At 34.1% G+C, this 23,792-nt stretch overlaps 1 protein-coding gene across 1 annotated transcript in view; it reads right to left on the bottom strand.

Annotated features, from left to right (window-relative positions):
- The window catches only part of CTNNA3 (catenin alpha 3), a 1,592,500-nt gene that overhangs the window by 431,379 nt on the left and 1,137,329 nt on the right, over positions 1–23,792 (bottom strand). Inside the window, exon 12 of the mRNA XM_008695933.2 lies at positions 21,824–21,980. Within this exon, the coding sequence (XP_008694155.2) occupies positions 21,824–21,980 (157 nt within the window). The remainder of the gene's footprint in view (positions 1–21,823; positions 21,981–23,792) is intronic.

The following is a 23,792-nucleotide window of genomic DNA, read 5'->3' as shown; positions in this document are numbered from 1 at the left end:
CTTCTTAAACATGACATGAGTAGCAACTCCTTTGGCAGTATACACTTAAGAATAGATTCTGGAATCTCATTCTATAGATTTTTATTCAATTGTCTTAAAAATTCCATAAGCCATCTGGCATGCTGTAATAAATCCTTTTATTCAAATTGTATAGAGTGGAATCTGTTCTCTATTCTTTTCATCAGAATTATGACCAACATGAAACCCCAAATAGAATATGCAGAGCACAAAAAAAGAATGATTTTTAAAGGCTATTATTTAAAGTGAATCAAGTAATTGAGTTGAATAACAACTGACTTTGATAATAGATCTCCTGTTGTAATTTCTCTCTTTTTTACTCTCAGTTATTTTCTTCTCTGTTCTCTCTGTTCCTCATCTGTTGTCTAGTCATTCAGAGAAAAGTAAGAGTAGACTGCACATTCAGCTATAACATCTGTGAGGAAACATTCTTGTGAAATGCAATATATTTCTAATTTGCATGGTTTGATTCCTCCTCAATATGATCTTAATTCAAATCAAACTCACTTACCATTTTATCCTCAAGTACATTCTCTCACTTTTTTAACTTAAAAAAAAACTTCACTACTAAGCTTTCTGCCTCTTACACCCACCAATCTTCTCTCTATGACTTTCTTATTTTTGTTGTTTTTTAAGATTTTATAAACGATAGGCCATATGGCATTTGTCTTTCTCTATCTTTTTTCACTTAGTATAATGCCCTCAAGGTTCACCCATGTTGTTGCAAATGGCAGATTTCATTCTTTTTTATGGCTTAATTATATACATGTCTCATAATTTCTTTATCCATTCATCCATTGTTAGGCACTTAGGTTGTTTCCTTATCTTGGCTATTGTCAATGGTGCTGCAATGAAGGTGGGGTGTATATATCTTTTTAAATTAGTGTTTTCATTTTCTTTGATTAAATATTCTTTCGATAAATATTCAGAAATGGAATTGCTGGATCACATGGCAGTTATATTTTTTAAAATTTTTTGAGGAGCCTACACACTGTTTTCCATAGTGGTTATACCAACTTACATTTCCACCAACAATGCTCAAAGGTTCCCTTTTCTCTACACCCTTGCCAACATTTGTTATTGTCTTTTTTATAATAATCATTCTAACAGGCGTGGTTTGATTTGCATTTCCCTGATGATTAGTGATTCTGAACGTCTTTCCATATACCGACTGCCCATCTATATGTCTTCTTTGGAAAAAATATCTATTCAGAACTTCTGCCCATTTTTTAGTCCAATTGTTAGTTCTTTTGCTATTGAGTTATATGAGTTCTTTATATAATTTGGATATTAGGTCCTTATCAAGTACATGATTTGTGATTCTTTTCTCCCATTCTGCCTTTTAATTTTGTTGATGGTCTCATTTGCTGAGCAGAAGCTTTTTGATTTGATGTAGTTCCATTTGTTTATGTTTGCTTTTGTTGCTTTTGCTTTTGGTGTGTTAGATTCAAAAAATTATCACCAAGATCTATGTCAAAGAGCTTACCACCTATGTTTTCTCCTACCAGTTTTATGGTTTCAAGTCTTAACTTCAAGTCTTTAATCCAGTTCAAGTTAATTTTTATGTATGATATAAGATAGTGGTCCAATATTACATTGACTGTCCAATTTTGACTGCTCTCTCTCCATTGTACATTCTCAGCTCCTTCGTCATAAATTAATTCACCATATATGTGTGGGGTTTCTTGGGAGCTCTCTATTCTGTTCCACTGATCTATATGTCTGGGTTTTTTAAAAAGATTTTATTTATTTGTTTACTTGTTTATTTGAGAGAAACAGAGAAAGAGAGTGAGCAAGGGAGCTAGCAGGGAGAGCAGAGGGAGAGGGACAAGCAGAATCCATGCTGAGTGGGGAGCCCAAAGCAGAGCTCATTCTCACGAGCCTGAGATCACTACCTGAGCCAAAATCAAGAGTTGGACACTTATCTGACTGAGCCACCCAGGTGCTCCTACATGTCTGTTTTTATGTCACTATCATACTGTTTTAATTACTATAGCTTTGTAATATAGTTTGAAGTCAGAAAGACTGCTGCCTCCAGCTTTATTATTGTTTCTCAAGACTGCTTTGGCTATTTGGGGTCTTTTGTGGTTCCATACAAATTTCAGGAATGTTTGTTCTACTTGTATGAAAATAGCATTGAAATATTGATAGAGATTGCACTGAATCTGTAAATTACTTTGGGTAGTATGGACATTTAAACAATATTGATCCTTCCAATCCATGAGCACATAGTATCTTTCACTTATTTGTATCTCCTTCAGTTTTTTCATTAATGTCTTCTAGTTTTTAATGTACAAGTCATTCACTCCTTGGTTAAATTTATTCCCAGGTATTTGATTATTCTTTATGCAATTTTAAATAGGATTGCTTTCTTAATTTCTCCGATAGTTCATTATTAGTGTTTAGAAATACAACAGATTTTTGTGTATTGATTTTGTATCTTTCACCTTTATTGAATTTATTTGTTTTAACAGGTTTTTTGATGTAATCTTTAGGGCTTTCTAGGTATAATATTGTGTTATCTACAAATAGTGACTATTTTAATTCTTCCTTTCCAATGTGGATGCCTTTTATTTATTTCCCTTTCAATTGCCCTGGCTAGGACTGCCAATACTACGCTGAATGAAAGTGGCGAGAATGGACATTCTTGTCTTGTTACTAATATTAGAGGAAAATCTTTAAGCTTTGACCACTGAATATGATTTTAGCTGTAGGCTTGCCAAACAGAGCCTTTGATATGTTGAAGTACATTCCCTCTATATTCACCTTGTTGAGAGTTTTTATCACAAATGGATGCTGAATCTTGTCAAAGCTTTTTTCTGCATCTACATAAATAATCATATGATATTAATCTTCATTTTGAAAATAATGAACCATCCTCGGATCCCTAGGACAAATTCCATTTGACCATGGTGTATGATCCTTTTAATGTATTATTAAATTTTGTCTGAAAATATTTTGTTGGTGATATTTACATCTATGTTCACCAATGGTATTGGCCTGTGATTCTCTTTTTTGAGGACATCTTGTCTGGTTTTGGTATGGGAGTTATGCTGGCCTTTAAGGTGTGTTTGGAAGAGACCTCTCTCTTCTATTTTTTGGAAGAATTTGAGAAGATTTAGTATTAATTCTTCTTTGAATATTTGGTAGAATTCACTAGTGAAGTCATCTGGTCTGGACTTTTGTTTCTGGGGACATTTTTGATTACTAACTCAATCCCCTATCTAGTAACTGATCTGTTTAGATTTTCTACATCATCATGATTTAGTCTTGGGAGGTTGTATGTTTTTAGGAATTTATCCATTTCTTCTAGGTTGTCCAATTTGTTGGTGCATAATTGTTCATAGTAGTCTCCTATGATACTTTGTATTTCTGTTGTAACAACTATAACATCTCCTTTTTCACTTCTGATTTTATTTCCTTGAATCTTCTTTTATTCTTAGTGAGGCTAGCTAACGGTTTGTCAATTTTATCTCTTAAAAGAACCAGCTCTTAGTTTCACTGATTGTTCCTTTTTGTCTTATTCCATTTATTTCTGCTTTAATCTTTTCATTTCCTTCTTTCTACTAACTCTGGGTTTCATTTGTTGTTATTTTCCTTGTTCCTTGAGGTATATACTTGGGTTGTTTGAGATTTTTCATGATTCTTGGGGTAGGTATTTATCACTATGAACTTCCTTCTTACAATAGCTTTTGCTGTCAAATAAATTTTGTCATGTTATATTTCCATTTTCATTTGCCTCAATATCTTTTTGGATTTCTCTTTTATTTCTTCTTTTACCCATTAGTTGTTTAGTAGTGTGTTTTTAATCTCCACATATTTGTAGTTTTTCAATTGTCTTTGTGTCATTAATTTCTCATTTCATACTACTGTGTTCAGAAAAGATGCTTGATATGATTTTAACCCTCTTATATTTATTAAGATTTGTTTTGTGGACTAACATATGGTCTACCTAAATGTTCCATGTGCCCTTGAGAAGAATGTTAATTCTGTTGCTTTTGGTTGGAATGTTCTTTAAATATCTGCTAAGTCTATTCTTTTTTTTTTTTTTTTTTAAGTAGGTACCTGCCCCAACATGGAGCCCAACATGGGGGCTTGAACTCAAGTTCAAGTTGAGCCACCCACGTGCCCCTGATAAGTCTATTCTAACATGTCATTTAAGGCTGATGTTTCCTTATTGATGTTCTGTATGAACAATCTATCCACTGTTATAAGTTATTCTTCTTTGATATGAAAAATGGGGTTTTATGACTTGTGTTGAAAAAAAAGGAACTGAAAACTACTATGAGCATACCAAATTATACTGAAAAGCACAGATAATGCTTCAGGGGATATAGTGAGAATATTACTAATTGCTAGATCAAATTTACAAGGAATAAGAAGACAGGAATAAGGCAAGATGACAAAATCTGGCACATGTGGAACAATTAAAAGATCAATGGAGACATAATTATAAAACAGAAAACTAATGTTCTAACCAAAGCATGCTTTCTCCTTCAATTAATAGTAATTCAGTGTGGTATATACTATATAAAATAGTTTTATAATGTCAGTTTCAGTTCTTTTGTGAAACCACAATGAAAGACAGACCAAAGAGATGAATGATTTGCAACAAAGACAATGGAGTGACAAGAACCATTAATAGCCATTTAAAACCATAAGAGCTGTAAAAATCCTCCTAAACCTTTATCCATCTGCTCTCCCCAACAAATATGTTCAAAAGGTTAAGAAGGTAATAGCTTGTATCTCCCTTGTCGTTTAATTTCTTTGGAAGTCTGAGTGTTCATGAACTTTCAAATCTGCCTGGCACTTCTACCTTTTTTTCTTGGTTTTTTGAGTACAAATACCACACTATTATTAATGTGAGAAGTTCTTCCATGGAAAGCTGGAGACACAATTCATTGCCCACTAGCATCTCCAATATTAAATAAAAACAGCATTTAAGGGGTTTCTGGGTGGTTCAGTTGGTTAAGCATCTGCCTTCAGCTCAGGTCATGATCCTGGGGTTGGGTCCTGGGATTGAGCCCAGCACTGGGTTCCCTGCTCAGCTGGGAGCCTGTTTCTCCCTCTCCCTCTGCCACTCCCTCTGCTTATGCTCTCTCTCTCTCTGTGTCAAATAAGTAAATAAATCTTAAACACATACACACAAACACAGCATTTAAAAAAATGACAAAAGAAAAACAAGTTCCAATTAACCACCTAGACAATAAAGAAGTATGAAGCAGATACTGCCAGGTAGCATTCAGGATATTACACATTGGTTATGCATTCTGCACACTTCCAGAGACAGTGGGAAACACAGTAAAAATTTCAATACCATAAATCTCCTTTTAAAATTATAGTTCATCATTCCACTATTTGTACTAAAAATAGTCACAAGCTTATTTCTATGATTTATATTTAAATTAACAAAGAAGTATGCCATTGGGTAATAGGCCACCTAGAATAATATCTTCCCAAACTCTTAAGATCAATGAAATAGGAGATGGAAGAAAATAAATTATCCTATCAGACATAGAGATTGTTAAGATATTGGAAGGTTAAGAAATAGGAAATGTAATAACTCCTATATACAAAAAGGACGAAGGCTGAAGACATTCATTTTTAGTAACTTTGATTTAGAGTCAGCCAATTTGTTGAGAGGACTGTATGCCACAGTCATTCTGCCATGCACTTTCCAACGATTGTCTATTTAGCTTCAAAGATTACCCTGTCAGGTAGGAAGTATTACTCTCATTTTACAGAATAAGGAAACAAAGGATATTAAGCAATCTGCCCAAATCCACAAAACTGTTAAGTGAGAGAGGGCACACGATAAACCGGGAGTGGTGGATGGCAAAAGCAGAGGAGAAAGTGTGAGTGGTGCCCACATTCCATGGTGCACCACCAACCCACCAATCTGTAACAAATATTTGCCACATTATACCCCATCAACTTCCAGTTATAATGTGTCTATTTTTCATTGTATTAGCATATTGATCACTATAGCACAGCATATGCATATACCACTATGATTCAGAAGGATAAAATTATTCCTGAATAATTCCCATATGCTCTCAGAGTTATCCACCCTACCACCTTAACATTCACATCTGAGGATCGCTTTCCACCAGAATAGAAAAGAGACCAAACTTTACTAAGAATAAGATAATGAATATGAGGAAAGTTGTTATTAGAGAATGTATTTTTAAAAGCCATGATATAGACTTGAATTTGGTGGATTAATGGGACATTAAAGGGACTAAAGATAAAAACAAGCTATCATTTACATAATATTTCATTAGTATCTGGAGATACAGAGATCAATGTAATAACTAATGACACAGTTGGGATCCCTTACATCGCACTAATCATTAACAGGATATAAAGGCACCAATGTAACTGGGAAATTCAGCCAAACTTCATTGCAGAGGAAAGGAAAATACACTGGAAGTGATTTTGTTTAGCTCATGTATAAAAACTGTTTCCACCAGGCAGTAGTGACAGAAAGCTAAGGAAATTTCCTACCAACTACATAGCACAGAGTGATAGATAAAAAGAGAATATTTTATTTTTTCCCTTTACTTTCTATATCATTTTCACTTTCTCCCTCAGTTAATTGGACACTTACTTAAGCCATGTAGGTCATATATTCTAAACCTAAATCCTAAAATCCTAGGGAAAGAGTTTTTACTATCACCATATCTACTGTGAAATCATACTAATACAAAAATATGAACCTTGATTTTTTTAATTCCATGGAATAATCTGGTGAATTAGTTGATGTCATAGGAAATTATTTAACGATGTAGTGTTCAAAATAAAAATATACTAATAAACCTACATTTTAAAGTATGACAAGGGAGTAATTTCCACTTTGATTTAATGTCATAATTACTATTTTGTTACTATAATAATTAACAAACAAAAGTATAACTGTTATAATATGATCCATACCAGAATTCAGCTAAGTAAACCATGGGACAAATCAAATTTTTACAGAATTTCAGAGGTCCTTAACTGTCAAAAAGAATTTCAGTCTTGGGGTGCCTGGGTGGTGCAGTCGGTTAAGTGACTCTTGGTTTTGGCTCAGGTCATGATCTCAGAGTCCTGAGACTGAGCACCATGTTGGGCTCTGCACTCACTGTGGAGTTGGTTTGGGTTTCTTTTTCCCTCTCTCTCTTCTCCTCCCCCGTGTTTTGTCTCTCTCTCTCTCTCTCAAATAAATAAATAAATCTTATATTCAGTCTTGAAAGACAATAAAAAAAGAAAAAAACAATGTTGGAAAGGAAGGCTGGATCACTGAAGCATGTTATCATTTATTTCTCCAATGTTAAGGATCAAAGAGGGAGTTGTCTTATGCTCCTCTACTTCACCGAAATAAAACTTTAGTTTACAGTGAATAAACTGTGTAGGAAAGCAATTGAATGACTTTTGTTAAGATACTATTGGGTACAAGGTACTGTGCTAAGTGATCCAGCAACAAAGATGAATAATAGCTGTATTAGTTTGTTAGGGCTGCCATAACACAGTGCCCCAGAGTGGTGTGGCTTAAACAACAAAACTTTATTTTCCCACGGTTCTGGAGGCTGGAAGCCTCAGGTCAAAGTGTTGACCAGGTTTGTTTCAAGCCTCTCTCCGTGGCTTCAGATAGCTATCTTCTCCCTGTCTTCACATGTTCTCCCTCTGTACTTGTCTCGTGTCCTACTTTACTTTTTTTTTTTTTTTTTAATAAAAATACCAGTCATGTTGGATTAGGACTCATTCTAATGACCTCATTTTACCTTACTTTTTTAACAACCCTATTTCCATATGCAGTCACATTCTGAGGTACGGAGAGTTACAGCTTCAATATATAAACGTGGGGGGATACAGTTTACCCAATAACAGCCCTCCAGGACCTCCAAATAATAGAGAACAAAAATATATAAAAGTAACTACAATATAAGGCAGAAAGTGATAAAAGTTTTAGTACAGATCCAAGATTATGAGAGAGCATAGAAAGGTTTAAAGGAGAAAGAAAGGTTTAAAGGATAAAGTGGTGTTCTGAGGATAGGATTTAAGCAGATTGAGTATGGTGAAAAGGGCAGAAAAAGGCATGATTGGAACAAGCGGTTGTATAGGGCTAATTTATCTTTTAATAATAAAACCTTACTCTGACTGACATGGCATATTATGTATTTAAGATGATAAAGGTCATTTGGTTGCTGATAACACATCAGCAATACAATTTTCAGTTTTCTATGTAAAATACATCAAGAATAAGACAAATTACACAATTCTCCATCTTCCAACATATCATTTGCACTAATGGGCATTTTTTAAAGGAAATAGAATACGGAGGGAATTAGAATCCTACCAATCGTAAACCAGAAGATATGGATAATAAAAGTCCAATAGCGACCAGATTATCCTTGTAGGAAATCTATATATCAAAAAACTATGCCTATAGATTTTTCTTCTGAGGGTCAGTTCCCAAATTTATGTGATACGACGGTATTTTAAATTCTTTCCTGTAATAAACTGTCACTATCTAAATTTTTTTTAAAAGTAGATTAGTGTATTTATTACCAGTGAGTGTGACCTGCGCTTAGCTGCCCAACACATTATTCTTAGTCCTGTTTGCTAAATAAGTCATATTTCTGACAACGGCAACATCTTCTCAATTTTAATTGATTTTATTTAAAAAGCACAAGAGAATGATAAGGAACCTATACATTTTTTATTTTCAGAGGGGAAAAATACTGAACTTTCAGTGGAATCACAGTAAATGTGTGCTTCCTTATAACTTCTTACATATGTCACTGGCGGATAAACTGAATTTTTACTTACTACTTAAAATTCTGACAATTCAATAGCACTCAGCCAGATAACATTTAAAATGTGGCAAAAAAAAGACTTTTATTTTGTCAGAGATATTTTTCCAAAGGCACCTTGAAGTTTTCTCCTCTACTGTCAAGACGATCATTTAGGTACATGTCATAAAACGTTTGAAATACATACATATCCTATATTTCATATCACTTGTTAGTGCCTGATTAAGCAGAAAAAAATTAAGTTTAGTGAATTACAAAATCAAAATTAAAACACATCAGGTTTTACATTAGGAAATAAAGATCTTGGCACATAAACCTTTAGCCCTGTAGGAAACGAGCTTAATCTTTTACATTGGTGAAAGGTGCACGGTGATCATTCTGTGCATTTACACAACTAGGTGAAGCCTTGATTTGGAAACAGCATGATTATACCAACAAGAAAATCGCTTTGCATTGCTATGCTTAATTTTGCAGTTGCCTAGAATAGTTATGCTACACATACATTCTGCCTTTGCCCTAAACCCTGTGTTGGGAGGTTCTGAAACGTAAAAAGTAAATCTATCCTCAATTACTTGAAGGTTACTCCTGTTGACATCAAATGAGAGCTCATTAAGTAAAACAAATTTAATTAAACAAATGTTTATTAAAGATCTGTAGTCTACCAAGCGTTTTGTAAAGCTTTGCAATGAAGTAAAACCTAACAGCACACTTCTGATTGGTTGCATCTCGTTCTTTGACCTCATCTTTACTCATCTGATGTTTTGAGTGTTTTTTAATTGTTTTGTTTTTCTCACATTTAAATTCTCCTCCAGAATCTCACTGACTTCTGATAAGAAAGAAGAGTCTCACTTTCCCACTCAAACCATATTTAGTCTAGCTCAAAGGAATATTTATTTTGCTTTATCATGATCTACAAAATTGTTCAGCCGTGTCCTCATGGGCAACCAACGACTTATAGAGGAAGAGATTTGAGCTTTTGTTAATTATTTGACTCAAAAGCAGAATGAATAACAAATCAAAAGTTAGCCTTAAGAGTTAGGTATATCTTTCTCTCTGATTCAAGAAAGTTCAAGATGGAAAAACCCAGAATTATGGTCCAAACATGACCTCCACATTTTGACAAAAAAAAAAAAAAAAAAAAAAAAGCCAAAAACTAATTTTTAATAGGGGATAATAGACTGCTCTGAAAAAGAGGTGCTTTTACATACCCTTTATATTAGAGAGTAGCTAAAAGTAACATCATTCTTATTTACGGTCCTAAAGAATTTGAGCAATTCAGGAATTCTTTGTGACAGGCTTCTATATATTAAACATGATTATACTAGCAAAATTCTTTTTAGGTGGAACAATAAATGAGGATATATCTATAAAACTCTTAGAGTTCCTGGGATGAATGTTTCCACATATATTAACAGTAGTAGCATTTCTAAAAAAATAAAAAATAAAAAAGTCATGCACCAAAGTAAACACACATACACTATGGAACAGCTATTAGAATGATATAAATACTGATGCAGAAAAATTATGAACTCATTTATTGAAATTGTGACAGTGTAAATATATATCATGCTTTAATAAAGTACTTTTAATACAGGAACCACACATTTTTTTTTGCCTAAATATGATAGAGCAGATCAATACAGAACTGATCTATAATTTAGAGTGAGTCTCCATTGTTCCTTAGCTGGTTTTTATACTTTAAATATGTTGCCTTAAAATGTACTGATCATAAACAACTTATACAGTTTTATATAACTAGATTTTATAACCCAGTTCACAAAGAAAGAGTAAAGTTGCAAGACTGAATATCTCTGTTTTCATGAAATTTCCCATGTCATTAGGTGAAGAGGATTTATATGCAGTTTATTATGGAAACATAATATACATAAATCACCATCAAAATGGTGGATGCAAACTTGCAAGAAGATATTAAATGACGCCATGGGAATTTAAATGTTATGATAATATACTGAATTATTGAGATACACAAAAAAGACCATTTTTAATTCCTCCCATGACCAATTTCCACATATACTATCAGAACTTGTAAAAAAGCAAATAAAAGCCCTACATTTCATCCACATCTGAAATGTCCTAAAATAGACTACATTGAAAAGGCTATGGGAAGTTGCATGGCAGCTGGTCTGGATGGCACTGGATATTTTAAAATCAATATATTATAATTGTTAGATTTTTGGCAGTTTCAATTATATCTTTTCTCAGTTTAGATTTTAATAGTCATATTCTAAAATTATCATTTAACAGATACTTGTGTTATGAAAACCTGAAATTTCAAAGCAGCTGATTTCCTACAAGGAAATCGGTGCAGAAAGAAAATAAACACATATAAAATTATAAATGGATGTAAATGATTAAGTCATTTGTAAATTCTTGCTAATTATACATTTTAAAAATTGTTATGGAAAAGCAGATTGAAAATTGCTGTACATCCATAATTATTACAGAGATGAATAAAATAATATTATAAGTAAATATGGATTTCGCTTTGAACCTTCTTTGAATTAAATTCTGTAGTTCCATATAGTGATCTATTAAATGCCAAGATATGAAAGAATAATCACAAAATCAAGTAAAAATTTAAAAATGACGAGGCTTTAAAGACTGGTTGTCACACAACTCCTTTGCTGATAGACAGCCTTGGTGTCTTTCCCAACAGACGCTATTTTACCATGTTGTAATTGGCATCTGAGGGATTCTTTCCTCCATTAGACTACAAATCCCTTATAAATAAGTCTCATGTGTCTTATTCACCATTGTATCTCTAAGGTAAATAGAAATTGTCAATAAATTTTTGTTGATTGACGCAATAAATGATTAACTCGTCAATACCAAAGTGTGTGTTGGGTGCTTGCTTCAGAGACATTCATTCTTCCATTACTTACTATCACAATTGCCATAAAGATGGTAGGATAAAAATGTCACTTAAATCATGTTGTCAAACTGCGATGGGATACTTTTCAGTTTTAGCTTTGAGTTTGCATATGCCCAAAGTAAGAAGATTCTATTCCCTAAACAGTTTCTGATTATTTTGATGAATAGATCTAATCCAACAGAAGGAAAATGTTTGTCATGCAGACCTGATTATCAAAAGGCAAGAGCTTTCATCAAAGCTCCTTAGTAAAGGGAAATTTATAAAATCCTAGGAAAGGTTAAACAAGGGTGTTCAATTTTACATGTAATAATAAGTATGACAAAAGTAAAGGTTTGGCAAAGCTTCATGGTAAGATTACATTGTTTATTATTGTATACCCTCTAGTCTTTCAGGGATGCTTGAAATATTTCACAATTTTTTAAATCTAGCCATCATTTTAATACCCTCATCCACAAAACAAGGGTAAAAAATGGTACAAGATCTCACAGAATATCATTCCATCAGAATCTGACCCTGAGTGATAAAGGTTTAGGTTCACATTCACAAAGCATTTTCTTAAACTGTATTACTGAGATTCACATTCAAATTCAAGAATACTGGATGATCTCCATTATTTGGTAAGTTAGAGGTGCTGATATGAGTTGCCTGGGAAGATCTCTGTGTTACCCCAGGCACATAATCAACCATGTCGCCTGTTTTTCCACCTTGACATTTACTTCTCCTGTAACTCCTTTATTATAAAAGTTTAAGAAAAGTAGAAATTATAAGAAAATACAGAAACTAATCTATGTGCTTCAATAATAATGGATGCTATTTTTTCATGAGATTTTGTTCTGATATCACTTTTAAAGAATAAAACGTTAAAGTCTAAGTCCCACATGTACTCTTTCTCAGTCCCTTCCAACTCCTCCTTCTCCAGGGTTAATGACCCTTATGCATTTGCTATGTGTGGCATTTATGGCACCCTACTGTTCACATTGCTTTAAAACTTGCTAATTTCCTCAATATTGCTTTTAAAAACCTGTTCCATTGACATATGAAACAAGTTTGTTTTAACTACTATGTTTGCTGCTATTTATTCCTTCTCCTACTGATGGGTGTTTATAGTATTTCAAGCTTCCACTATTTAATAAAAAATCCATAATGATCATGCTTGTACAAATTTTCTTTATGAATATGTGCACAAGTTTCTCCAATACATAAATAGAAGGATATTTGTGGCAAAATAGTCCAGGTACCACATAATGTTATTTTGTTCTTCAAACAGATTACAACAATTTACCTTCCCAGAAGCAGTGTGTAAGAGTTCTCATTTTACTACATCTCGTCAATATTTGGCATTAAATCATATATATTTTTAATGTCTTGACATGTGACAGCTATACAACATAGTTTTCAAGATAATTCTTAAGTTATTTTGATAAACTATAATGTACTATCGGGATAGTTTAACAAGGTAGCTCCTTTAAAGAGATTTATCTTTATCATACCTGTTTTAAATTTTAGCAATGGCCTGTCAGTGATGCTAGTAATAATACCTATCTTTTACTGGGCCACTTACTATGTCCTAATCACTCTTCAACACATTTTAAATATATCATTTTATTTAATCCTTCCAACTACATGAAAATGTGAGTTCTAAGAGGATAAGGAGTTTTGTCTGTTACATTGATTGTTCTATCTCCAGGATTTAAAACAATCTCATCACCGAGTAGGTACTCAGTACATATTTGTTAAATAAATGAATAAATGTATTTAAGTCAATGCATCCTGGTCTAACAAAACAACACAGCCTGGGTAGTTTATAAATTACAGAAATTTATTTCTCACTGTTATAGAGACTGGGAGGTCCAAGATCAAGGTATCAGCAAGATTGCATTCTGATGAGAACCCTATTCCTGGTTCACATCCAATGCCTTCTCTCTACATTCTCACATAGTGCAAGGGACAAGGGATCTCTGTAAGGTCTCCTTTATGAGAAGATTAATCCCCTTCATGTGGACTTCATCCTCCTGACCTAAGTACCACCCAAAGGCCCTGTCTTCTAATACTTTCACATAGGACACTAGGGTTTCAACATAGGAATTTGGGGGGACACAAACATTCAGACCATGGCAAAGTAATATTACTTTTAACATTTTAGAGAAGGGCATTTGGTGAGTAGAAATTATTTCTCAAAGATCATAGATTTGGTAGGAAATGACAAAATCATAAATCCTAAGCACACTTAACCCCCTCCAAACTCTTCTTCTCTTGTGCTTCCCATTGATTCGAGGGAATAGTCCATTGTCTTGATGCCTCATCTATAAGATTTTCTTTAGTGGTAAAATCTTAGTAGGAATGTTTTGTGAGAATGTAATCCTTAGCTGCATTTCTCAAATATACATAAATTGTTCACAGCACAATCTCTGGAGCCACTCTGTAAGCAGAAGTTTTTACTGTTTTGTTAAGATTCTCCAGGATGTGATTAAAATCCTTAAAATTATGCCAACACAAACTTGCAAGCTCAGATACATGACTTCCTACTTTCAGATCCTGTATCTAGCAGGATTTTTCCATTTCTCCTACCTTTGGAGAAAATGTAGGTAAGGAGCATCCTGCTTTTCCTGCCTAAAACCCCTTCATCTCTAGCTGGAGACTTCAGTCTTTCAGAATGTTTAGGAGCATGTCTTAGAATTACAAGTAGGTGGGGGGGAATTGTACGGCAAGGAGAAACTTTTCTTCTCATCCCTCATCTAATGTATAAAATTTCCCACAGAATTCACCATATTAAGGATTTTTATTTTTCCAAATTACACTTATTAAATGCATGTGCTTACAGCTGAGATGCTGCCCAGAAATAATCAAATACAAATGAAATTTTGGTAATCACTTTGATTCTGTTTTTGTTGAAAGTTTCTGAAATTTGTGTCTATTCCAAATAATATGGTAACTAATAGTATACATACATTCACTGAGGCAATTTTAAGAAAATCCTTTATTAAAGGTCTATTTTTGTCACTCGGAGCCTTTTTAAGTACATAGCTAGGGCATCTTCAGAATTTAGGAAATATTTATTACCTTTATATACAAGTCTAAGATGCAAGCCCTCAGTGCTATTTATTTCATCAGTAAGATTATTGATGATTATTCCAGTTCTACCTTAAAGTTCTGATAAAAATTCTCAAACCTGATTTCGACAAAGTCAAAAGAGGACTTCTAATTATGGCTTTTCTAAAAATCAAATTCATAATATTCAAACAATAGTACTGCAGGATATTCATCATTCATTCAACTGAGAGCATCCTGAGTGAACTTGCCTGTGAGTACATGGAATGATGCATGATAAATTCCAGTTCACATGCCCAAACTATTCTTTAGTCATGTAAGTATAGGCAGTTATTCAAAACCTAATTAGCAGTAGAGCAATAATGGATTACTTCGGGAGAGCCTACTCAATCATTTTCTAAAGCGTGCTTTCTCCCTGTCTTTCCACGACTTACGTAAAGCTGTGTGATTTCCCCACAGTCACCAGAGCGATCACTGAGGCGTATACCATCACATGAAAATGTAATCACGAAGGACCCAGAGAAAATAATCTTACAGCCACAACACTGTCTCTTGATTTTAGCCAATGGCATAGAAAATCCTGGCTGCAGGTCATCACTGGATTATCCAGATGAAGAAGAAATTTTTTTCTTCGTAAACAGGCTCTGGAGTTATTCAGCCTGAGCCAGGTTTAAGTCATCAAATTGGCTCTCACCTCACCTTCCTGTTGTTACATCGTGGATGTGTCAGTCTTAAACATTTTAATTTTTTGGAGGTGAGGTGGAGAAAATGAGGGCATACCTGCTTTATATTGGGTTTACTTTATTTTCACTTCTTAGAACAATTAAATCATCGTTTAGCTCTATACTACCTAATTCTGTAAGGGTGGTTTTCAGAGTTAGTGTTCTGAAAAACTGATGCAGTCTGTGACACTACTAGTTAATATTTTAGGGGATCTACACCTTCCTCAAATGTTTAGGGTTTTATATAATATCACCTATTGACTTTGTAAGCCCAGTACCAAACCTGATGTACCCTCTGTTCCTGTAATGCTGGTCAACTTGCCCTTCCTCAAAGCTACCATGCACTTTTACACACTTTTCTCTTTTTCCAGGATGCTATTCCAATTTCTTCAAGGTTATTCTTCAAGGTTTCTTCAATGTATTATTATTATATAACTTATATTTCCATAGATATATACTATATTGGTCATCCTTTAGTCCCAACACCTATTCCATAACCATTATATTGAGTATTAAGAGTGCTTAGTCTGTGTGCAATTGATTTAGCACTTTTTTTTTTTTAAAGATTTTTTATTTATTTATTCGACAGAGATAGAGACAGCCAGCGAGAGAGGGAACACAAGCAGGGGGAGTGGGAGAGGAAGAAGCAGGCTCATAGCAGAAGAGCCTGGAGTGGGGCTCGATCCCAGATCACTGGGATCACGCCCTGAGCCGAAGGCAGACGCTTAACCGCTGTGCCACCCAGGCGCCCCTGATTTAGCACTTTGATCTTGCTAATATTATGTGTTTATTTGGCATTAATTTTGAAAGAAAATTGTAAGTCTTTTCATTTTTCTTTGTCAAATGATTCAGATAAAACTTTTTAGAAGCCAAAGATCATGTTTACCACAATGTCATGAATGGAGGCTTCTGTTAGCACATTTTTGAAGATAGCATCAGAGTTATGTTTGTGTCACTAAGTTAAGATCACAGAACATTGTGATGATTAATGCTTAAAGTTATTTTTCATAATTTGAAGGTTTCTTAAACTATTTATTCCAAAGATGAACATATTTGTTCAAAGCATAAGACATAAACCTCAAATTAATCTTGCACAGAATTAAAAAGGGGGATAAATACTTTTATTCATTCAGCAAATATCTATTGAAAGCCTTCAAGCAAAACTCTGGAAGCCGGAGGTTCAAGTAGAAAAACCACATGGTAATTCAGGTAAGAGAGAGTGGCTTGAACTGGGGGGTGAGGGCAGTGGATATGGAGAAAAGTGTATGTATTAGAAATTTAGAACACGGAGTAAAAGAGATCTCCAAGCATCCTTCAACATTATACTTCACTGACAGTCAATATGGTATTATCTTTAAAATGAGAAAACCTTTTACAATAAGGGAACAACAGTGCTAATTCTAATCAATAAGTGGTCAATCTCTCTTTTAGAAAATTCCAAACCATTGTCATTGTTACTCCATCCCTCACGTGGTCTCTTCCTTCCAACAATCCCCATCATCACAGCTTTCTTGCAAGTTACCTCTTCTGCTAGCTTTTAACTCCTTTTTCAATCCCAAGGACCTTTTGTAGGGTTTAGCACTTCAAATTATGCAGTAAATATTTAATGAATTAATGAATAAATGAAAGAAAGTTCATATCTTCATAAACCCTCACATTTAGTCAGTTCTTAGTAATTGTTGAATAGTTCTTATGGTCCAAGTCATTTCCTCTTCTATCAAAGTTTATTTCTTCTGAACTTAGTTCCTTGGGGTTACAATTCACTATGAGTCATTAATGCAATGATTCAAACAGTTGAGGCATGTGTTAATATGTTTTCTCTCCCAAATTTGCATCTTAAATGGAAACCTTAAACTTTTTATTTTCCCATGTGGATAACTAATATTGGGATTTCAGGCATCTTGGCAGGCTGGAAAGACAGAGCTTCACAAATCTCCTCACATAGGAACATCCTCTGTCTATGTGAAAGATAGACCTTGATATGGTCAAAGAATCTTTCAGTCCAGCAACTTTCTGACAAGTGTTCTCTTAACACATATTTTCAGAGAGTGATTAAAAAAAAAAAAAGAACAAAACAAAAACAAAGAACAGTGAATGGTGTAGGGTTAAGTCCTACAGTCAGTGATGGGACAAAAAGTTTGGAGACCTATGCATTTAAAATTTTTTTTCTAATTACTTGCAAGGTGATACTGAAAGTATTACATAAATAACATTAAACTGAAAAGAGCCTCTGTTGGACAACTGAATGTGAGGGAAATTAGTTTGCCAAACATCCCTTTGATTTTAAAAGTGGATTTTGGTTCACTGTTTCATTTTATTTTTACACATAAAAATTTTAAATATACAATAAATTGATGAAGTGGCTATATCCCTTATGGTTTTCAAGAAAAAATCTGGGGCGCCTGGGTAGCGCAGTGGTTGAGTGTCTTCCTTCAGCTCGGGGCGTGATCCCAGCGTTCAGGGTTTGAGCCCCACATCAGGCTCCTCCACTAAGAGCCTGCTTCTTCCTCTCTCACTCCCCCTGCTTGTGTTCCCTCTCTTGCTGGCTGTCTCTCTCTCTCAAGTAAATAAATAAAATCTTAAAAAAAAAAAAAACTGTACTTATGTTCAGAGTTTTCTATGTATGTGATGAAACAAAATAATGCAAAAATGGCTTCTAAAAGTTGGTATTTTGACTTCTGTATATCATGAGAAATTTGGTGATTATATAAACATACAACTTAAAAATCATCAATGATATTTCTATATTGGGAAGAGCACTAGTTAAATAAAAGATGCTGGTATTATTTCAAGACCTATTAGTCAATATTAGGTGATCTAATCACTCTAAAACATTATTATAATGCAAACTTTTTACCAGGGTGATCCCTACCTTTGCTAATGACAATAAAATAATAGTTTAAAGTAAAAGAATCTTTTCTCACCGATTTTAGGTTTTAAGTTTTGTTTATATTTTAATGTGGCAAGCTAATGTTCTGAGAATCCCCAAATTTTCACAACTGACTCAGAAGAAAAGTGGGAATCTTTTCAGGGCCTCTATTATTTTTTTCTTATAAAAGAAAACAAAAAGAATTGAGTATTATTATCAAGTACTGAAAGAAAGCCAAAGGCAAAGATGAAATTATTTTATAAGAATTATGAAAATGTAATATTCTCTATGTAATTCACAAACATGAACTAAGTTGTCAGTTTTTCCACCTGGCACACGGAGGAACCAGTAGTCTGAGTACAAACAGGATTTCTGAAAGATCATTATAAAGTATCACCAGAGAAGTTGCTCACTGCTAATCACATCTGCAACTTTTTCTATGACAATCTGCCCCCACACGAAAGCTGCCAGATTGTGGCAGCCACCATCACAGCTCTTTGAAGCATGATTAGCTATGTGAAATAAAGAAACCCATCCATTGGTTGGCCTGTGATCTTGGACTTAGGACTTCTAGCCTAATACTAAAGAAAATGTATATATAAAGCCAGTAGAAGATTCTGAGAAAAGATGCCATTATTTGTGGGAACAGATGTTGAAAGTTACGATGTAATGAGAATCATCAATGCTAAACTAATACAAGGTAAGTTTATGAAAGCACAGAAACCTGAGGAAGGAGTGCCTGGGGTAGACATCTTTTGTGTCTAATCAATAGTCATTTTTCTTTCTTTTCTGATCATAAAACCTCTGATTTTGTTTGCATTGTAAGTAATTAGTCAGAAAGGCTGAATTATGACTGTTCTAAGCCCAGTAGTCTGCTAGAATCTGTTACACCAACTCACAAGAGGTGTCTCCATGCATCTCTTCAGCGACATCACATTGGTAGCTTAAAACCTGCCAATGTGGCAGTATGTATGGCACAGAAATCAGGAAGTGCTACGAATTAGGACTACCACTTCCTCTGGCCCCCAGTTAGTTATGAACCATTTTTCACCATTCTAAGCCTATCACGGAAATCCCATTTCCTTTTGCCAGCAGTTGGTTCAGGCATAGGTACAGGAACAAGTTTTGACCTATGACACATAAGAGAAAGTCCTATGGAAGTCACCCAGGAAAGATTCCGTCCTGACAACTTGAAGCCAACAAGCTACCTTGCCTTCCTGCTTTAGGTGGTATTGTACAATGCTTTGAAATGTCAGTTCTGAGATGCAACCATGAGGGAAGGTCAACAGAATCCAGAGATGTCTACATAGGTCATTAATAACCTTAGACCACTACCAGCGAGAGCATCCAAAGGGCAGAAAAGTAGGAACAATTCACCCTGGATATAGAATAATGGAGTGCATTATCTGTAGAGAATTTTAAAACAATAATGAAACACATTAAATATTAATCCACTTTTTAATTATTATCCTGTACTGACAATTCTAAACAATGCTAGTGATAAAATACTCTTCCTCACATATCCTGACTATTCCTATCCACCTCCCTGCTTGGGCTAGTAAGTCTAGAATCAACTATCTTAAACATCTAGTTACATGAGGTAATTAAAGATTTTAGTTACTTAGGAAACTTTCATGAGTTTTCTGTTATGTATAGGCAAAACATGCTGAAGTGCTAAAGCTGTTCACAGAAAGTAGAAGACTGAGAAGGTTGGGAGGTCAGGTTAATCCAGCGCACTGAAAAGAAACAGCATGAGCTCCCGCTCTAAGGACCTATGGACTTGCTTAGATCTCAGGGATCCCTCAGCTCTAATCATGCAAGGACAGGCCAATTATAGTTCTTGCTCTGATGTGTCCAGGAGGTTCTCCCTATTGTGTCATTAGTAAACCTATAAGAAATTGCCTTTACATAGAGTAGTGTGAGCAGGTTTCTTTGTTTTGTAACCAAAAGAACCAATTAAAAAACAGAATCTAGCATTTAATAATTAAACCAAAGATTTCCCCAATATAAGACATTGATTGGACACACATACACACAAAATCTATACTAAGAAGACAGCAAATAGACAAAAATATGCTTAATATAGCATTGTTTATAATAGTTAAAACTGCAATTTATCCAAATGCTAATGAAAGAAGAACAGCTTTTTTTGAAGAATGTATAATGATGTGGGAAAATTCAGCTAAATATTTATTATATACCTCATGACACAATTATTTAAAAACATAGATTTATATATATAATATAAATTTGGATGGAAATAAATCAGATAATGGTTGTTATTTCTGAATAGTGAGATCGAGGGATGTTAATATTTTCACCCATACATTTTCTATTATTTTCAAAGTTTTCAGCTCTCCAGAAATAAAACAATTTTAAAATAATTACCACACATTTCTTTCATTAATGTATCGTGAAAATACACCAGAACTATCATTCAAGTTTCCAGATTCAAGATGAGAATATATACATGCATGAAAGTAATGAGTTTCACAGATAGACAAACTACATCAGGAAACTTTTAAAAGATAAAATGATGTTAGAAATTCATGAGAATATGCATTTTATAAAAAATAATATCACATTCCAGTCTCCTTCAAAAAAAAATGAAAAAAATGTAATCTATATTATTTTTTAAAAGTTTTTATTTAAGTAATCTCTACACCCAACATGGGGCTCAAACTCAGGACCCTGAGATCAAGAGTCACATGCTCTTCTGACTGACCCAGCCAGGTGCCCCAAAAATGTAATTTATTTTAATGAGACGCTTAATTTTTAAGAAAATAAAAAGGATTAAGAAGTATTTAGTTCTTTGCTGCTATAACAATATAATCAAAACCTGAGTTATGCTTCTGAGAGTATGGCTTTATGAGAGCAATTTCATAATCCTATGCTATACTATTGTATTATGTGATAAAAAAACCATCTAGGTTTGACATGAAATTTCAAGCCCATCTGTGACTGATGTAGTCAAATGTTTAGATTTATTTATTTGATTATTTAGATCGCCATTATTCAAATACATATACTGGAAGCTGAAGTACATATTGTATCTGAAAGCAATGAAGAGTTTTCCTGTCTGTCTATCTATCTAAATTTTCTAGTGAAGAAAAATTCTGTTGGAAAAGAAGTGCAGAGAAATCAAAAGATATAAATATATTAAAGGGGGAATTGTATTTTTTATTATTAATTCAAAAAGCCAGAAAATGCCTAAGATTTCCAGCTACTATTTTCAATTACGCTTTGTCTATGATTAGGAGTTTTTTTAGAGACACAGTGTAAATTGTTGAGTTGCGAGGATTACAAGGCATAAGGCTCATTAACCTAGAGTAGATCATACATAGCAGTACTTTGCTTCAAGAAAGATGATCATTAACAAGAGTCTCATTATATTGCATAAAATTCATTATATTCAGAATTATCCTGTTTCAGAAAATTGACAAGAGCAAATGTATAAATTAAAAGATCAAAAACATACCGGATACAGCAAGGAAGTCATCAATGCTTGTAATGTCATCTACAGCTTCAGTGAGGACATGGATATGATTTTCCCACGTGTGCTTGTACATTTCCATGGTTTTCTTGACCACTTGACTTTTGGGTCTTGCAGCCAAAGCAAGTGCAGCATTAATGATCTGCAAAGATGTAGAACATTCACATAGTGATTTCTTTGGGCATAGTTGGCATTGTGCGGATAACAGGTATTCTTTAAAAAAGGAAATACATACATCTTAAACAACAGAGAAAATGGTAAAATGCCCTTGTATGTAACTCCCTCTTTGTTTTTGGTAAGAATTTAATTTTATTTGCGGCAATAATTTAATTATTTTTAGAACTATTTATTGAGTATCAATGCACTAAGAACTGTAAGAGCTACAAAGATAATTGCTCTCTGCCTTTAAGGAGCTTCACATTGCACAACTCCATTGTGAATGTGTACTATATGCAAAGCACTGGAATAAGAGATTTCACTTCCCCGAGGTCTTACAGAATTTTGCCAGTAAATATTCATTATTAATTAATTAATTATTTCATTCAATCATTCATTATCTCAAATATATTCTGAGTGCTCTTTATGTATTAAGCGTTGTTCTCTATTTTAGGGATATGGCAATAAGCAAGACAGAAGTAAAAATCATTGCTTTCTTGGAACTTTTATTACAGCTAAGGCACAGAGGCAATTAGCAAGTTGAAGAAGTAAACTATATGGTCTGTTAGATAGTTATAAGAATGAAGGAGAAAAAAATATAAGAAGAGGGATAAGGAATGGAGCAGTAGTGAGGGCAGAAAGTTGGTGATCGTAGCAAGGCCTCACACTGAAGTGGCCATTTGGGTAAAATCGCTATTGGAAAAGAATGGTGGCACAGAGAAGTGGCAAAATTCAAAAGGAGAGAAATTAGAGGAAATGCTCTAAGAATGGTGAGCAGTCTCACCTAGAGCCTGGGTGTGCAGAAGAAATCAACAGAAGTCCTTGCTGGTCCTCCTCAGGACTGGGGCCTTATTTGGAAGGCCCTGGGGAATCATTCTGACTTTTGAGCAATTTGCTCAGAACTAAGCTTTAGAATAATTCATCTGGCACGGAAGGCTACTGAAATAGGTTACAGGAGAAAGGTAGAGCCTGGACAGCAAGGGTGGAGTTAATGTAAAGGTTTTGACAGAACTTCCAATTAATTAAAGAAGGATGAGGATAGGTCAATCACTGCCAAAAATACCATGCAGCCATTAAGAAATCTGTGGAAAATACTTTCTAAGGACATGAAAATACATCCAATATAGTACAATAACAGTAGATTACAAAACAGTATGCTCCATAGCAAACACTGAAATGCAAATATGCTAGGGATAAAAGTTAAACAAATACATGCACCAATTAACATCGGTTCTCCCAGATGAGTGGAATTTCCAGTGCTTTTTACTTATTTGTGTGTGCAACTGAATTTTTCAAATTTTTTAATGGTGAATGTTTTAGCTGTATCCTCAGAATAAGTGAAGCTATTCTTCAAAGAACCACAATTACTAAGGTTTCTCCATGATTAATGGGGAAAATAATTTTAGTATTGATGGAGAAGGAGAGTTCAGAGAGTTAAAAAGAGTAAGTCAGGGTTTAGAAACAAAAATTGTTTGATGAGGGGTGTTAGATGTCAACTTTCCTATTAGGTTGGCTTTGAAGTGACTTAGCTCTCCACACAAATCACACAGTTACCTGAGATATGGAATTGGAGCTCATAAACAAGGTTGTCATTTGTTTATCCATGAATATGTCCATGCATTGGAACAAATTAGTCTTATGTAGCAATAATATAGCAGATTCTACCCTGGATACTGACATCACAATAAAAAATATTCCACCATAGTTTCTTCTTCTTTTTTTTTTTTTTTTTAAGATTTTATTTATTTATTTGGGAGAGAGTACAGGAGTTCACGTGCGGGGGGGGGGGGGGGGGGGG

The sequence above is a fragment of the Ursus maritimus genome, unplaced genomic scaffold, assembly GCF_017311325.1.
Source record: "Ursus maritimus isolate PB19 unplaced genomic scaffold, ASM1731132v1 scaffold_7, whole genome shotgun sequence".
Taxonomy (NCBI): domain Eukaryota; kingdom Metazoa; phylum Chordata; class Mammalia; order Carnivora; family Ursidae; genus Ursus; species Ursus maritimus.
The sequence above is the reverse complement of the archived record's forward strand: the minus strand, read 5'-3'. Positions and strand labels throughout refer to the sequence as shown.